The sequence below is a fragment of the Anabrus simplex genome, chromosome 2, assembly GCF_040414725.1.
Source record: "Anabrus simplex isolate iqAnaSimp1 chromosome 2, ASM4041472v1, whole genome shotgun sequence".
NCBI lineage: Eukaryota > Metazoa > Arthropoda > Insecta > Orthoptera > Tettigoniidae > Anabrus > Anabrus simplex.
The window spans coordinates 1,049,192,031-1,049,209,649 of NC_090266.1; the positions used below are offsets into that span (position 1 = coordinate 1,049,192,031).

The 17,619-nt window shown below is 39.2% G+C and overlaps 1 protein-coding gene across 3 annotated transcripts in view; it reads right to left on the bottom strand.

Annotated features, from left to right (window-relative positions):
- Window positions 1-350: 350 nt before the first annotated feature.
- The window catches only part of LOC136863273 (FERRY endosomal RAB5 effector complex subunit 3), a 158,738-nt gene continuing 141,469 nt past the window's right edge, over window positions 351-17,619 (bottom strand). For all 3 annotated transcript variants that reach the window (XM_067139660.2, XM_067139657.2, XM_067139656.2), the window contains one exon: window positions 351-535. In XM_067139660.2, the coding sequence (XP_066995761.1) occupies window positions 419-535 (117 nt within the window). In that variant the 3' untranslated portion in view covers window positions 351-418. The remainder of the gene's footprint in view (window positions 536-17,619) is intronic.

Here is a 17,619-nt window from a genome sequence, read left to right on the forward strand (position 1 = left end):
ATACCTGTACAAGATCTTGTAAAACTACTTAACTGTCACATGGATGAAAGAAAGGTACAGGTCTTTTATGACAGCAGAGGGGAAGAAAAATGCATATAGGCAATCTTAATTATAATTATTTCACTTTAAAGGACTGGGGAGCCAATAATGAGAGGTCCATCACTGCACCACAAACACATAATCTTTTAGTACAGAGGTGTCTCAACTATGTTTAAACTGTGGATTCTTCTAAATTTACTCAATAAATGGAAGTGACTACTGACTTACATTATGAGCTAAGACTTGTGTGTTCAAACCAGGAAGAAATGAGTAGGGCCTAAAGGAATTCTCTGAATACAAACAAGGCTATGTAACTTCAACATTCTGAACTTTATTCAAAAATAGCCAGCTATTATTCCACATTTGACACTTGTTTTCATCAACCACTCTTTGGAGTATGAGGTGTTGAAGAAACTTTGAAAACTAGAGGATTAGAAACACGAAAAATACTTGGTAGCATCGTGGCCAATGTAACGAACACTTCTTCAGATATACCCTGAAAATAAAAATAAAAGTGTTCAAGAGTTCAATTATACAACACACTTTCAAAATGAATATAAAAACAGATCACAGGGAAATAAGGAACCAGGTCATTAAAAATACAAGGATATATACTTGATTTAGAATCATGAGGAGTATGAGACAATTGCAAATTAGTATTAAATGAACATGAAGGAATACACAAAGGCACATTCTAATTTCACGTTTCACTACACATAAATTATATACTGACTGGCCATATTTGCCATTTCTCCAATAATTGCAGCAGTTTTTGTTCTTGCACAGCCATATTTCTTTACACTGTCCAGGAACATTTTTCTGAAAATGTGACTTGTGTGATCTGCTCAATTATGTGGCAAATTATGCTCCAAAATGAATGATGTAAACAAGCATTCAACATTTATCACCCTATCACCTTCACTTTTAACAGTATTTAATTTTTTATCACTGTCTATACATGTAACATTTTCTCTTCTTTGTTTCCACGTGTTTTGAAACATAATTTTTTTCCACCATGAGATACACACAAATATTACATCGACAAGCAGTACAAAATGCAAAAGATGCACCTTTCCTGGTTTCAATAATGCACGGAAACTGTCCCAAAAACTGTTTCAAGGAAACCGAATTGTATTTCTTGGCCATAGTGACCAATCAAAACACCAAGCAAAAACACTACAATATGATGAAAATTTGTATTATAATCTATAAACACCCACTTAACATGAAAACAAACCACCTTCAGCAGTTCGGGAAACCAAATAACATTCAGCCCACTATAAAATCTTCAATAAATAATTGATATGCTTCACTGAAACACACGCACGCATCAAACCGAACAAGACAGAACACCAATGAACACAAATATATAACAGAACACTCAACAATAGAAGCATCCAAACCAGTGTTAGCCAAAAGTCACCAAATTCTAAATTAAAAGTTGCTAAATCGAATTAACTACCATAATCCAGTTGCACTTTATTTGTATGATAATTAGTCATTTAAGAAATTAAATTCATGTACCTAGTTAGAACAAAAATAATTCTTAATTTTTCTGCTCCTCCACAGCAGACAACGAAGGTTGCATATATTTGCTGATATAGGCCTATACCAATTACACACATAACATTTCTGAAAGTACATACCGGTACCAATAACATGTTTCTTCTTAGATTTTTTTTTTTTTTTTTACAATCTGCTTTACCTCGCACCATCACAAATAGGTCTTATGGCGACGATGGGATAGAAAAGGGCTGGGAGTGGGAAGGAAGTAGCCATAGCCTTAATTAAGGTAAAGCCCCAACATTTTTCTGATGTGAAAATGGGAAACCACAGAAAACCATCTTCAGGGCTGACGCCAGTGGGGTTTGAACCCACTACCTCCCGAATGCAAACTGACAGCAGCGTGCCCCTAACCGCATGGCACCAACTCACTCGGTCTGATTCCTTAGCTTTGTACATACTGTATGATGGCTTCCCCATAATCACAAATTAAATTCAATATCCCTTCTCATAACAACTAAGAACAATGCCACTACAACTTCAAACAATACAAAAGTTTCTTTTATTTTTTTGCTATTTGTTTTACGTCGCACCGACAGAGAGAGGTCTCATGGCGACGATGGGATAGGAAAGGCCTAGGAACGGGAAGGAAGCAGCTGTGGCCTTAATTAAGGTACAGCCCCAGCATTTGCCTGGTGTGAAAATGGGAAACCACAGAAAACCACCTTCGGAGCTGCTGACAGTGGGGTTCGAACCCACTATCTCCTGGATGCAAGCTCACAGCAGCGCTCCCCTAACCAAACGGTCAACTCATCCAGTCAATACAGGAGTACTATGGTATAAATTATAATACTTATTGTCTCAAAATCTGACTGTTGCTATATGAGGCTACAAGGTTAAAAATTACACATATCTATTCCCTCACAGGAAGTATGTGAGTGAAATGATCGGTCTCTGATAAGCCTTCCGAAAATAGTATGAACTCGTGCTCCACAGGTGTGAATCAGTCATGCACTTGGATGCCATTACTTAGCAAATGCAATATAATGCATCACATGCCCGCACGATTATGCGAAGCACAATGATATTTGTCAAGTAATAAATTAAAATTCACCAGAATGGCTCAAATGGTTCCTAAAATATTTAGAAAAGTCACAAGCAAGGCCCCACACTGCTGGCTGCGCAGAAGCGTGTGACAGGGGAAGTCGTGTCCATGTGCGTACCGCCACGTTAAGGGCGCTCCTCAGCTTGACAAGGAGATCGTATGGAATTCATGCATGAACTTACATTTTGCACATATGAAAACACCCGCCCTAGTAAATGAATGACAGCCTATACCGACTACCGTGTACACACGCAATAAATATACATAATATCAAGACTGTACAGCTGAACAATCTACACAAATTCTTTGGATAGCCCATAGGTGGCGCATATTAAAAATTTAAAAAAACCTTTAGGAGACTGAATAAGAAGACTGAAAAATACACTACTACAAAAATAAATATATATAAATACATATTTGAATTTCAGTCCCCGAAAACAGGAAAAACAGTATACAGCCCTACGGGTACCTCATAAATGATAATGTCGCTCATTTTAATATAAGGGTCATGTTGTAGCTGTTTTGTTTGAACATTCAGAACAGATACATGTAATTGAAACCTAGGCTCTACACTTTTGATTTATAGAAAATACGAAGACATGTTCAAATGACACCAGTCTACTTAAGTACGATTACATATCGTAAGATAAAAATTGCCTGTCTCTTAGCAGACTGGAGGGCACATTAAATATTTACAAACTTCTGTACCGATAGCAATAATCTTCAATACCAACAAAAAGGAAACCTGTGAAATAAAATCTTTCTATGAAAGGTACATAGCTTATGATTCCTCTCCTATAAGTCATTAAAGCAAGTTTTACTCAATTCTCTGAACATATTGTTTAAAAAGTACATGACTGCAGAAATCTTTCTAAAATGATCAGATACATTTTTTGTCATTTTCTGAATATGAAATGCCAGCTTCGCTGTGTAGGAGTAGCGTGTCTACCTCTTACCCTGTGGCCCGGGATTCAATCCCCGGTCAGGTCAGAGATTTTTACCTGGATCTGAGAGCTGGTTCGAATTCCACTCAGCCTACGTGATTACAATTGCGGAACTACCTGACGGTGAGATAATGGCCGAGAGTATTCGTCGTGCTGACCACACGACACCTCGTGCAGGCCTTCAGGCTGAGCAGCGATCGCTTCGTAGGCCATGGGGTTTGGTTTGGTTCGGATATGAAATAACGTAATTGGGTTAGTAGAAGTTAAATTGTCATTTCTATGTGATTTGGACTTAGGTAAATGCTGCCTGACATTCATTACACTGGTGCTAGTCTGCCTCTATTGTGTATTTCTTAAAATAAATTAAATGTCTAGGGTTAGTCTGAGTTTCTCTGAGTCATTTAGGCTTAAGTAAGAAAGTTATAATTTAAGATGTGAAACCCTCTTCATAATATTATCTTTTTAAATACCCGTATTACTGCTTTTACAAACTCAATCTGAATTAACATTATCTGAGCACAAATAAAAATTGAAAGTGCATTCTAATTTTTCTTGAATGTGGGCACCATGATTTACACCAGAAAAAATGAAGTTGAATGTAAAACACTTGCAAGAAGATTAAAATCATAGTTAAACAGTTATTTTGATTAGCATTTTCTAATACAGACTAGGATTGACAAGTTTATAATGAGCTTTATTTAGACTTTATATTGTCATTCCATTCCTGACCCGGTCGAATGACTGGGAACAGGCTGTGGATTTTCATTTTTATTTTCATTGTCAAATTTTTATGGAATAGCGTATGAATAATTGTATTCTTTTATTATAAAGCAAGTGTAAAAAAACTGAGAGCTTAAGACATACGATACTAATAAATCATTTTTCAGATAATTGATAATTTGAAGCAGTACTTTACCCTAATATTAAAAGCGTTACATCAAGCTTTATCAATCATGTCTTACGGATTCTAGGCCCAGGTTTATCAAATTTGTAATAACGGTAGGTCTACACAGTCTGTATGAAAATCACGTAGTCTTTTTCAGAACAGCTGTTTAGTTCTAAACAATTATCCCTGATGAATTGGAAATGGGCAAACAAGAAAAAGAAGAAGCCTAAAAATTCTAAATGTCATGTCGTCCTGCTCTCTGAATCATCCACCCTATAACCTGTTTAGTTCTCGATTATGGTCATTGAAAGTTATTTTATGACAGTTCAATTTCCACTTGCATTTGAAAAGAAATATCAGATCCCTTCTGAAAACAACCTGTACAAATGAAGGCTGCACACAAATTCACATTCGTGAATACCTTTCTATTCCACACGAAAGGCCTAACTTTATGCCTAATATTGCCGATCAACTTTACCGTAATGTATCAGCTCCCACATTTCTTGAAAATATTTGACAATATATTATCACTCCATCACATATAAAACTACAACAGATCCACTAACAGACATGATTAAAATCGAAAACATGCACGGGACTGTAAACATTATCACGTGCTACCCATGCATTCGAAGCTGAAGCACCCGCAACATGACAATGGGCAAAAGTGTTCAATATTCTGCATAGTATCAGCGCGTTCTATAAGTCTAGACAAGTAATATTAAAGTCTTTGGTCACAAGTCACTCTCTTTGAAATTCTGTCACTAAATTACTAAAAAAGGAGACTCCAAATCTAGCAACTGGTCTCTAGAATAGACTAGACTGATGTGAACGAAAACATAGCATGTGAGAACAAGAAATTGACAACCGATATATGCGTCACAGTATACAGGTTTCAATAAAAATCGCACATTTGCGTGCATTTCTCGTATTAATAAATGTCAATATTTCATTCAAAAGCGGTCAATAAGCAAAAGACTTCCAGCCACTGGCATACAAACCTAAAATGGTGGGATATGAAAAATGTTTGAAGTTCACCAAAAAATAAGCTAAAAACGGGAGAAATAATAGAGTAATCGGGAGGCGGGAAAAGCTGCCGAAAATCAGGAGTCTCTGGCCTAAATCGGGAAAGTTGGAAGGTACGTACTTGTTAATCTTATTGTATTATATTTATTCTTGTTTAAAACAAGTACCGATTACGTTGACCTTAAATAACAAAGTTTTTTGTAACCCCTAAATATTCTCATAACCATATGAAGATATCTATAACTTTTATTTACAATCTCATTAATTGTGATTACCCCAATGAAGATCTTTCCTTATATTAACACATAGGTACTTAGTGATCCCCTTGAGGTACTTCCACTCCAACACTGTAATTAAAACCGAGAGGGCTTTCCCTCTTGGTAAAATTTACAACCTGATCACCCCGTTTACAATTATACCATAGTCTGCTGTTCGTCTTACAACAATGTCAAGGTCTTTTTACAGTTGCTCACAATCCTGTAACTTATTACCGGTACCCTATATAGTAAAAAATCATCTGCAAACATCTGTAATTTCAGTTCATGGCTCATATCATTTATATATTCGAACCCCTGATCTTAAAAAATGTGAACTCCACCATTTAACTGATAATGTAAATCAGTAATAGTAATGTAATTCAATCACAGCAATATGTAAGAGTACATGGCATTATGAGCATGTTTAACTACACTGACTGACAGAGCAAATGCAACACCAAGAAGGAGTGGTCAGAACTTTATGCCAATTGCAGGGTAGACTGACGTCACTGAGGTATGCTCATGATGTGAAATGCGCCGCTGTGCTGCGCACGTAGCGAACGATAAATGGGACACGGTGTTGGCGAATGGCCCACTTCGTACCGTGATTTCTCAGCCGACAGTCATTGTAGAACGTGTTGTCGTGTGCCACAGGACACGTGTATAGCTAAGAATGCCAGGCCGCCGTCAACGGAGGCATTTCCAGCAGACAGACGACTTTACGAGGGGTATGGTGATCGGGCTGAGAAGGGCAGGTTGGTCGCTTCGTCAAATCGCAGCCGATACCCATAGGGATGTGTCCACGGTGCAGCGCCTGTGGCGAAGATGGTTGGCGCAGGGACATGTGGCACGTGCGAGGGGTCCAGACGCAGCCCGAGTGACGTCAGCACGCGAGGATCGCCGCATCCGCCGCCAAGCGGTGGCAGCCCCGCATGCCACGTCAACCGCCATTCTTCAGCATGTGCAAGACACCCTGGCTGTTCCAATATCGACCAGAACAATTTCCCGTCGATTGGTTGAAGGAGGCCTACACTCCCGGCGCCCGCTTTGGGGCGCTATTGCGTATGATTCCACGTCACCTCTAGTGCGTATTCAAGGCACGTTAAATGCCCACCGCTACGTGCAGCATGTGCTGCGGCCGGTGGCACTCCCGTACCTTCAGGGGCTGCCCAATGCTCTGTTTCAGCAGGATAATGCCCGCCCACACACTGCTCGCATCTCCCAACAGGCTCTACGAGGTGTACAGATGCTTCCGTGGCCAGCGTACTCACCGGATCTCTCACCAATCGAACACGTGTGGGATCTCATTGGACGCCGTTTGCAAACTCTGCCCCAGCCTCGTACGGACGACCAACTGTGGCAAATGGTTGACAGAGAATGGAGAACCATCCCTCAAGACACCATCCGCACTCTTATTGACTCTGTACCTCGACGTGTTTCTGCGTGCATCGCTGCTCGCGGTGGTCCTACATCCTACTGAGTCGATGCCGTGCGCATTGTGTAACCTGCATATCGGTTTGAAATAAACATCAATTATTCGTCCGTGCCGTCTCTGTTTCTTCCCCAACTTTCATCCCTTTCGAACCACTCCTTCTTGGTGTTGCATTTGCTCTGTCAGTCAGTGTATTAAGGAATGTGAAAGGATAGAATTATGTGATTTTGTATTTATTATGACACTGATGGAAGTCTGAATGTATTATAACAGTAATGTTACTCATCATTGTGCAATGGAGAAAACTGTAGCTATATCTGGAAAGACGGTTAAAACTCACTGATTAAACCAGAAAGTGATGAAACATACTGTTTGGAAAACCCAGTTAAAAACAGGAAATCTAGATTTAAGACTGCAACCAATCAATGTAAAATGGAAGAGCAGCATTAAGAGCACTGTGTGTAAAATTTGCAGTGGCCAATCAGGCCACTGAAAATTCAAACTAATTTCAAACAAGGTAACAATGATTGAAAGATGCTAGGAGCTCAGACATGCAAAAACACCTACCACTTGCTTTTAAATATGCGATCTCCACATGGTCCAGGTGCTTATATAGACTAGCCTCAGCAGGATGCAGACATATGGCTAGACTTGGCTTGATATTTGATATTTTGCAATGCAGAGACTGGATTTCATAATTTCATTGCTAAACTTGACTTGATATTTTTACACTGCGAGGGGTTGACTTGCGATCTTCAACTAGCATGGCGAGTGATTTTACATTATTACCTCATACAGTGATGGTACCTTTTACTGATGGTGGTTCTTATTCAATGTACATATGTGATTAAAATGGGATGGTGATCTCATACTCTCTAAATCATCAATCAGGGGCTTGGCCATTTGAAATCTGAACATATGTCAGTGAAATGGGTGCAGTGATCCCTGGCTTGTGATGTCTTAGAGCTGTTGGGGAACGAGAAACCAACTTCTATAGACGGTTGTGGCAACACGAGAGGCCCACGACCCAAGATTGAAGAAGTATGTGTTAGGTTAGGGATGCACTAAGTAAATAAGTGGCTTCCAATCATATGGTTTGTTGTGGCACCTTGTCTTTACTAGTTAGAATGTTGAGAGAAAGTTATAAGTGATTGGATTTGTTATAAGGAATATTACCATATGAGGTATGTACAGTGTCAATCTTTAAAGTGAAGTTTAGAGATATATTGTGTTGTTTGTGAATAAGGGAGAGGGAAATGTACTGTAATTGCGCACTGTGAGCGCTGTTAGAATATTTTGATGATCATTAATTCCCAGTAAATTAATAGCTTAACTTATGACAACTTTTACTGATAAAGTGAAAATCTGGCATGCTACCCAGATTCATTTTCTGGATCTAAATAGTGTCAGGTAAGGTTATAAGGAAATTTGGAGACTTGTCAGCACATGATCGTCGCTAAGGGAGAAGAGGAGCACTCATTCTAGGCAAAACTAAATTATTATTTTATTTCTGTAATAACATTACAGTGGTGCCCAATTTTGTTTCCAAGTTTTGGCAATGTGTTTCCCGAATTTAATAATAAAAATCGGGAAATTAGTTTTAGCTGCACCCCAGTAAATACTTGTATATTTCATTTTTTTAATAATTAATGCACTTCAGGTAGAGAGATGTTAATAGTTGTTTTAAGCAAGTTACAAAAAGCTAATAAATTAGTATATATATATATATATATACATATACAGTGAAACCTCGTTAGTGCATTCCTCATTAACACGTTTTCCCGCTTAGCACACTGTAAATTTGAAGTCCCAATTCTCATTGTATTAAATCTGTACCGTATAAAAATACCTCTCTTATCATGTCACAAATTTTTGCTATTACCGCTTAGTACGATTACATTTTTCCTAGCCCTGAAATTGTTATTTGACATCCCTTGTGAAACAAACGTGATTTCCAACTCGGGTAAGATTCGTCGCCACAGTTGCGTGATTACGGAAAAAGGCCTTAAATTCCTGAATTCCACAGTATAAGTTGCACGTCCGGGGAGCAAGCCGTTAGGCTCAGGAATGTTCAGTTTTACTTGCCGGTTAGCAGTAAGATTGCTGAATAACACAGTGAGTCTATTTGTGCTTATATTTTGCATTCCATTCAGAAGTTAGAAATTTATTTTGTGTTGAGTGGTACAGTGAAGTGTAGCGAATATTTGCCACATGATACGGTAGCCTATGTCTGGATTAAGAACATATGAACATACCTATCGCATCACGAATTTTCGCTGTTACCGCTTACTACGAGTACGATAATATTTTTCCTAGCCCTGGAAATGTCATTTCATCTCTTGTGAAAGGAATGTAATTTACGTACAGCGAAGTTTTGTCGCGTGATACGGTAGCCTATATCTGGATTAAGAACATAATCATGTCAAATTGACTAGCGTGGTGCATATTTGTCTTGTGATAGCCTAGATATGGATATGGAAAACATCGTGAAATTCGTTACTAATCAAGACAAAATTAAAATCTTTCAGAAAGTAGACTGGCATCCGCATCTATAAGCGTGCAGAGGTCGCGAATATTGAACTTGCACCTTCGAGTTTCGACTCGATCATTTATCTTGGTCCTTGGTCAAAGTTTTCAAAATGGCAGTCAATGGCCCGATCCTGATTCTTCCCGGTCGCACATGGGTGAGTGTAACCTGCAATTCATCGACCAGAAGATAATGTTTAATAACTATTCTGAAATAAAATGCTTCTACTAACATTTGTTTTAGAAAGAGTGTGATCTGCAATAATACTGTGTGTGTGTGTGTGTGTGTGTGTGTGTGTGTGTGTGTGTGTGTGTGTGTGTGTGTGTGTGTGTGTCCCTCCCTCCAGCATATGTTTTCATATTGGTTGTCTGGTTCATATTTGTCCTCTTGTGTTTTTCACACCTTTTAATACTTTCCTCTCGTCTTTAGAAATGGTAGATATAGTTTAACTGTACCTGCGGATACACAACGTAAAACACCCTCATGTTGGAAAAAATCATATCTAGTGTTTCCATATCTCTGTTGGATAGTTTTTATTTGTATATTCTATAGTACATTTTCTTGCTTAAGACGTTCATTTTTGTTGTCCCCTGCAGAAACATCTTAACAAGGTTTTACTGTATATCTATCGGGTTATTCTCTTGCCCCTACTACAGTAACGAGTGGACCATACAGTCAGTGTCTCAATGCAGAGTGCTGGACAGTGGTATATAATCCAATCCCATAAGGTCACCAATGGCTTCGGGCGGATGAGTTTCCTTAGATGACGTGATGGTCCCCTCGGTGTATGAAATGACACTGGAACCCAAGAGTCTGTACTCCATGTTAGGAGCGGCCTGATTACATGTTGGCAATAGCTCTTAAATGCATTTTGGAGAGGCAACCCCATCGTAGTAACAGCCTAAAATGAAAATGGCACTTTTAAATCAGTTAGGGTATTCCCTGGAAGTGACGTGCAGTTCTTATGCTGTGGAAGTGACGTGCACTTCTTATGCTGGAGGAACTATGAGAAGTGAGCAACCAGTACAGAACTTTATGAAGGTGGTAATATTGAACTTCATGTCACTGAATGGAAAGTCAGATGAGGTGATTGATTTCATGAAGAAGGAGAATATAGCTATGATGGGATTGAGTGACGGTAAGTGGAGAGCAGAAGGAAAGAAGAATTTGAGGAAGGGATACACACTCTACTGGACTGGAGTGGAGTGGATTGGAGTGGAGTGGAGGACATTAGGCAAAGAATGGAGTAAGGATAACAACGAACATGTTCTTAGATGAGTATACAGATTGCGTGGACCAGATCAGTACCAAGATACAGGTAAGGACAGGGAATGGAGTAAAGGATTTCATCGAAGAGTCTGCACCCCAGACAGAATGCAAAGAGGATGATACGGACAAATTCCTGGAGATACTGTAGAGAGAAATAAAGGATGTGGAAGTGACTGTCATGGGAGACTTTAATGTAATGGAGGGATGTGACAGAAAAGGAATGGAATAAGTAGCTGGACATTTTGGATATGGAGCCCAGGAGAGGTACTGGTGAGGAATTGGTATGAGTCATTACAGGTAGAACAGTAAAGAAAAGTTAGAGATCAGGGAATTATTACAGAGGAGGGGCAAGGCATGAGGAAATGGAATGGTAGGAAACTGAAATGTATAGTAGAAGATAGGAACAGGGTAGTAGAAAGGAGAGAAGGGGCTCTAATGAAGTGGGCAGGGATGAGACCTGGTCATGGGTGTTAGACATGGGGGGAAAGTGTGTGGAGGAAATGGAACCAGGGCATTATCCAAGAATTAGGTTAAGGCAGCTGTTGAGAAAAACAGAAGGGAAGGAGGAGGGTAAGGAGAAGATTGTAATCACTATCTTCTGGATGCAAGCTCACAGCAGGCAGAAGTATTCAGTCAGCACTATGTAAAGATGGTTGGTTACACGAATAATGTCCAGGTAGAGAAGATTGCTAATACTAACGAAGTACTGAAATTTACATATGATAACAAAGATATTTACAAAAATATACAAAAGTTGAAAGCTAGAAAAGCAGCTGGGATTGATAAGATTTCGGGGGATTTCAGGGTATACATTAAAGGCTATGTGTTGGGATATAGTGCCATATCATAAGTACTTTGATGATGGTTTGCATGAAGAAGCTATAGCAAAGGAATGGAGAGTTTCAATGGTGGCCCCAGTGTATAAGGGAAAGAGTAATAAACAAAAAGCAGATAATTACAGGCCAGTCAGCTTAACAAGTGTTGTTTGAAAGTTCTGGGAAAACATTCTTTCTGATTATATTAGATGAGTCTGCAAAATAACAAACTGGTTTGACAGAAGGCAGTTTGGGTTCAGGAAAGGTTATTCCAGAGAAGCTCAACTTGTAGGATTCCAGCAAGATATAGCAACTATTTTGGATGTGGGATGTCAAATGGGCTGTATCACTATTGACCTATCCAAGGCTTTTGGTAGGGTAGGTAATGGGAGATGACTGATGAAAGCGAAAGCTATTGGAGTAGACAAAAGAGTGGTTGAATGGGTGGCTCAACTTCTAGAAAATAGAACTCAGAATATTAGAGTAGGTGAAGTTTTATCTGATCCTGTAATGATTAAATGGGGGGTCCCACAGGGCAGTATTACTGGACCTTTATGTTTCTTTATATACATACTAGCAATTACCTGCGGTTTCGCTCGTGTGAATTTCGTAATTTGATCAAAGAAATTGCTCTTCGGCAATGTACTAAGACATTATCTGAAAATTCCTAAAGTATAAAAATTCACCCAAAAATTGAGTTTCATTTACCCCAGAAATTCTTTGTAAACCATGTTTGTGGTATTACCTTTTCGGGCTAAGATGAACATGCGACATAGAAATATACATGTGAGAAACAGTCTTCTCTCAAGTAGAACAAATAAATACATGTTTTTTATTTTTAAAGGAGATTCCAAATACCAATTTTCACATCTGTTACATCTTCAGTTTTTAAGATATAACTACATACATACATACATACATACATACATACATACATACATACATACATACATACATACATACATACATACATTATCATTATAGACTGTTATGCCTTTCAGCGTTCAGTCTGCAAGCCTCTGAGAATTCACTAAACGTCGCCACAATCCTTGATTTGCAACTAGTGTTGTGGCTTCATTTAGTTCTATACCTCTTATCTTTAAATCGTTAGAAACCGAGTCTAACCATCGTCGTCTTGGTCTCCCTCTACTTCTCTTACCCTCCATAACAGAGTCCATTATTCTCCTAGGTAACCTATCCTCCTCCATTCGCCTCACATGACCCCACCACCGAAGCCGGTTTATGCGTACAGTTTCATCCATTGAGTTCATTCCTAAATTAGCCTTTATCTTCTCATTCCGAGTACCCTCCTGCCATTGCTCCCACCTGTTTGTACCTACAATCATTCTTGCTACTTTCATGTCTGTTACTTCTAACTTACGAATAAGATATCCTGAGTCCACCCAGCTTTCGCTCCCGTAAAGCAAAGTTGGTCTGAAAACAGACCAATGTAAAGATAGTTTCATCTGGGAGCTGACTTCCTTCTTACAGAATACTGCTGATCGCAACTGCGAGCGCACTGCATTAGCTTTACTACACCTTGATTCAATCTCACTTACTATATTACCATCCTGGGAGAACACACAACCTAAATACTTGAAATTATCAACCTGTTCTAGCTTTGTATCACCAATCTGACATTCAATTCTGTTGAATTTCTTACCTACTGACATCAATTTAGTCTTCGAGAGGCTAATTTTCATACCATACTCATTGCACCTATTTTCAAGTTCCAAGATATTAGATTGCAGGCTTTCGGCACAGTCTGCCATTAAGACCAAGTCGTCAGCATAGGCCAAACTGCTTACTACATTTCCACCTAACTGAATCCCTCCCTGCCATTTTATACCTTTCAGCAGATGATCCATGTAAACTACGAACAGCAAAGGTGAAAGATTACAACCTTGTCTAACTCCTGTAAGTACCCCGAACCAAGAACTCATTCTACCATCAATTCTCACTGAAGCCCAATTGTCAACATAAATGCCTTTGATTGATTTTAATAATCTACTTTTAATTCCATAGTCCCCCAGTATGGCGAACATCTTTTCCCTCGGTACCCTGTCATATGCTTTCTCTAGATCCACGAAACATAAACACAACTGCCTATTCCTCTCGTAGCATTTTTCAATTACCTGGCGCATACTGAAAATCTGATCCTGACAGCCTCTCTGTGGTCTGAAACCACACTGGTTTTCATCCAACTTCCTCTCAATGACTGATCGCACCCTCCCTTCCAAGATGCCAGTGAATACTTTGCCTGGTATACTAATCAATGAGATACCTCGATAGTTGTTGCAATCCTTCCTGTTCCCTTGCTTATAGATAGGTGCAATTACTGCTTTTGTCCAATCTGAAGATACCTTACCAACACTCCACGCTAATTTTACTACTCTATGAAGCCATTTCATCCCTGCCTTCCCACTATACTTAACCATTTCAGGTCTAATTTCATCTATTCCCGCTGCCTTATGACAATGGAGTTTATTTACTATCCTTTCCACTTCCTCAAGCATAATTTCACCAACATCATTTTCCTCCTCCCCATGAGCTTGGCTGTTTGCAACACCACCAGGATGATTTCCTTTTACATTGAGAAGATGTTCAAAATATTCCCTCCACCTCTCCAGTGATTCCCTGGGATCTATTATGAGTTCACCTGAATTACTCAAAACACTGTTTATTTCCTTTTTCCCTCCCTTCCTAAGATTCTTTATTACTGTCCAGAAAGGTTTCCCTGCTGCTTGACCTAGCCTTTCCAGGTTATTACCAAAATCTTCCCATGACTTCTTTTTGGATTCAACAACTATTTGTTTCGCTCTGTTTCTTTCATCTACGTACAAATCCCTCTCTGCCTCGGCCCTTGTTTGGAGCCATTTCTGATAAGCCTTCTTTTTACGTTTACAGGCTGCTCTCACTTCATCATTCCACCAAGATGTTCGCCTTTTCCCATCTTTACACACAGTTGTTCCTAGGCATTCCCTTGCTGTTTCTACTACAGCATCCCTGTATGCCACCCATTCATTTTCTATATCCTGAACCTGCTTACTGTCTACTGTTCGAAACTTCTCACTAATCATATCCATGTACTTCTGTCTAATTTCCTCGTCCTGGAGATTTTCTACTCTTATTCGTTTGCAGACAGATTTCACTTTCTCTACCCTAGGCCTAGAGATACTTAGTTCACTACAGATCAGGTAGTGGTCTGTATCATCGAAAAATCCATGAAAAACTCGTACATTCCTAACAGATTTCCTGAATTCAAAGTCCGTTAAGATATAGTCTATTATGGATCTGGTGCCCCTAGCCTCCCATGTGTAGCGGTGAATAGCCTTATGCTTGAAGAATGTATTCGTAACAGCTAAACCCATACTAGCACAGAAGTCCAGCAAACGCTTCCCATTCCCATTAGCTTCCATATCTTCCCCACATTTACCAATCACCCTTTCGTATCCTTCAGTTCTATTCCCAACTCTCGCATTGAAATCGCCCATTAGCACTATACTATCCTTGCTGTTCACCCTGACTGCGATGTCACTCAATGCTTCATAAAACTTCTCAACTTCATCCTCATCTGCACCCTCACATGGTGAATACACGGACACAATTCTTGTCCTAATTCCTCCCACTGACAAATCTACCCACATCATTCGCTCATTTACGTGCCTAACAGAAACTATGTTGCGTGCAATGGTATTCCTGATAAAGAGCCCTACCCCAGACTCTGCCCTTCCCTTTCTAACACCCGTCAAGTACACTTTATAATCTCCTATCTCTTCCTCATTATCTCCCCTTACCCGAATATCACTTACTCCTAATACATCCAGATGCATCCTCTTTGCTGACTCAGCCAGTTCTACCTTCTTTCTTCTATAAGCCCCATTAATATTGATAGCTCCCCATCGAATTCCATTTCATTCGCCAAGTTGTTTCCAAGGAGTCCCTCGCCTGTCAAATGGGAGTGGGACTCCATTACTCCCATAGGTCCGAGGCTTGCTTAAAGTGTTCTGAGCTCGGTTAATTCATGAAGCAGGATGCTGCCCTACTTGCACATAGTCCAAGTGAGGATCTCTCCTCTAACGGGTTATGGACCACCGGTGAATTGTATAGTCCTAGCCGCCTGAGCACAAGGAGGGCCACGACTCAGAATATGTCCGAGATGCCCACTCCCATTCCATAGCAACTGGTATCCCGACTCCCAGGACCACTTACTAGGCCACTCAGCCGTTGCCCATGGTTCACGAACTAGGACGTGACTACAGTAAGTATCCTCATATAAAATTATTCAACTATATTTCATTTCCAACCCCCCCCCGTTAAGTGCATTCTCTGAAAACAAAAAAGTACATGTTCCTGTATTTTTAAAGGACTTTCCAAATACCAAGTTTCTTGCCTCTAACATATAATGTAGATATACCGGTACTCATTTTAAAATTCATCCGGTTTTTTCAGCCCCTTAACTGGATTTTTTAAAACAAAAAAATACATGTTTCATTATTTTTAAAGGAGATTCCAAATACCAGTTTTCATGTTTGTACGTCTGTAACACCTTCAGTTTCTGAGATAAATGTATACTCATAAGAATAATTCAACTTCTTCCTCTTGACTTCCTTCCACCTCTCTACCGCCTTAAGTGGACTTTCGGAAAACAAAAAATACGTGTTTCTTTATTTTGAAAGGAAATTCAAAATACCAACTTTCACGTCTGTAACAGCTTCTTTCAGTTTTTAAGATAAAGTATCCTCATAAATATACTTCAACTCCTTATTTACTTATTTTCAACACCACACCCCTTACGTCGATTTTCCAAACAAAAACCAAATGTGTGTTTCTTTATTTTCAAAGGAGATTCCAAATACTAATTTTCACGTCTGTAACATTTTCAGTTTTTGAGATGTAAGTATCCTCATAAAAGTACAATTCAACTCCGTTTTCGCCCTCCCCCAATTTTCTACCCGTTAAGTTGATTCCCCCCTCCCCAAAAGCGTGTGTTCCTTATTTTTAAAGGAGATTCCAAATACCAATTGTCACGTCTTTAGCTTTTGAGATGTAAGTATCGTCATACAAAGAATTCAACTAACTATTCAATTCATTCACCCCTCTTAAGTAGATTTTCCAAAGACAAGAGAACACATGTTTCTTTACTTTGAAAGAAGATTCCAAATACACATGTTCACGCCTCTTACCATCTTCAGTTTCTGAGATATAAGTATCCTAATAAAAAGAATTCAACTACTTTTTCACCCCAGCCCATTAAGTTTATTCCCCCCCCCCTCCGTCCAAACAATGCGTGTTTCTTCATTTTTAAAGGAGATTCCAAATACAAATTTTCACGTGTGTAACCTTAAGTTTTTGAGACATGAGTTTCTCCATAAAAAGAATTTTTTTCATTTCCTTTCACCCTCACCCCTTAAGTGAATTTTCCAAAAACCAAAAAACACTTATTTCTTTATTTATAAAGGAGCTTCCAAATGCCAATTATCACGACTGTAACATCTTCAGTTTTGAAAAATATGTATCCTCATAACAAGGAATTAAACTCCTTTTACACCGCCCCCGCCACCAAGTTGACCCCCCCCCCACAAATGCGATTTTATTTATTTTTAAAGGAGATTCCAAATACTAATTTTCGCGTCTGTAACATCTTCAGTTTTTGAGATATAAGTATCCTCATAAAAGTAATTCAACTCTGTTTTCACCCTCCCAATTTCCTACCCGTTAAGTTGATTCCCCCCTCCCCAAAAGTGCGTGTTCCTTATTTTTAAAGGAGATTCCAAATACCAATTGCCACATCTTTAACATCTGTAACTTTTGAG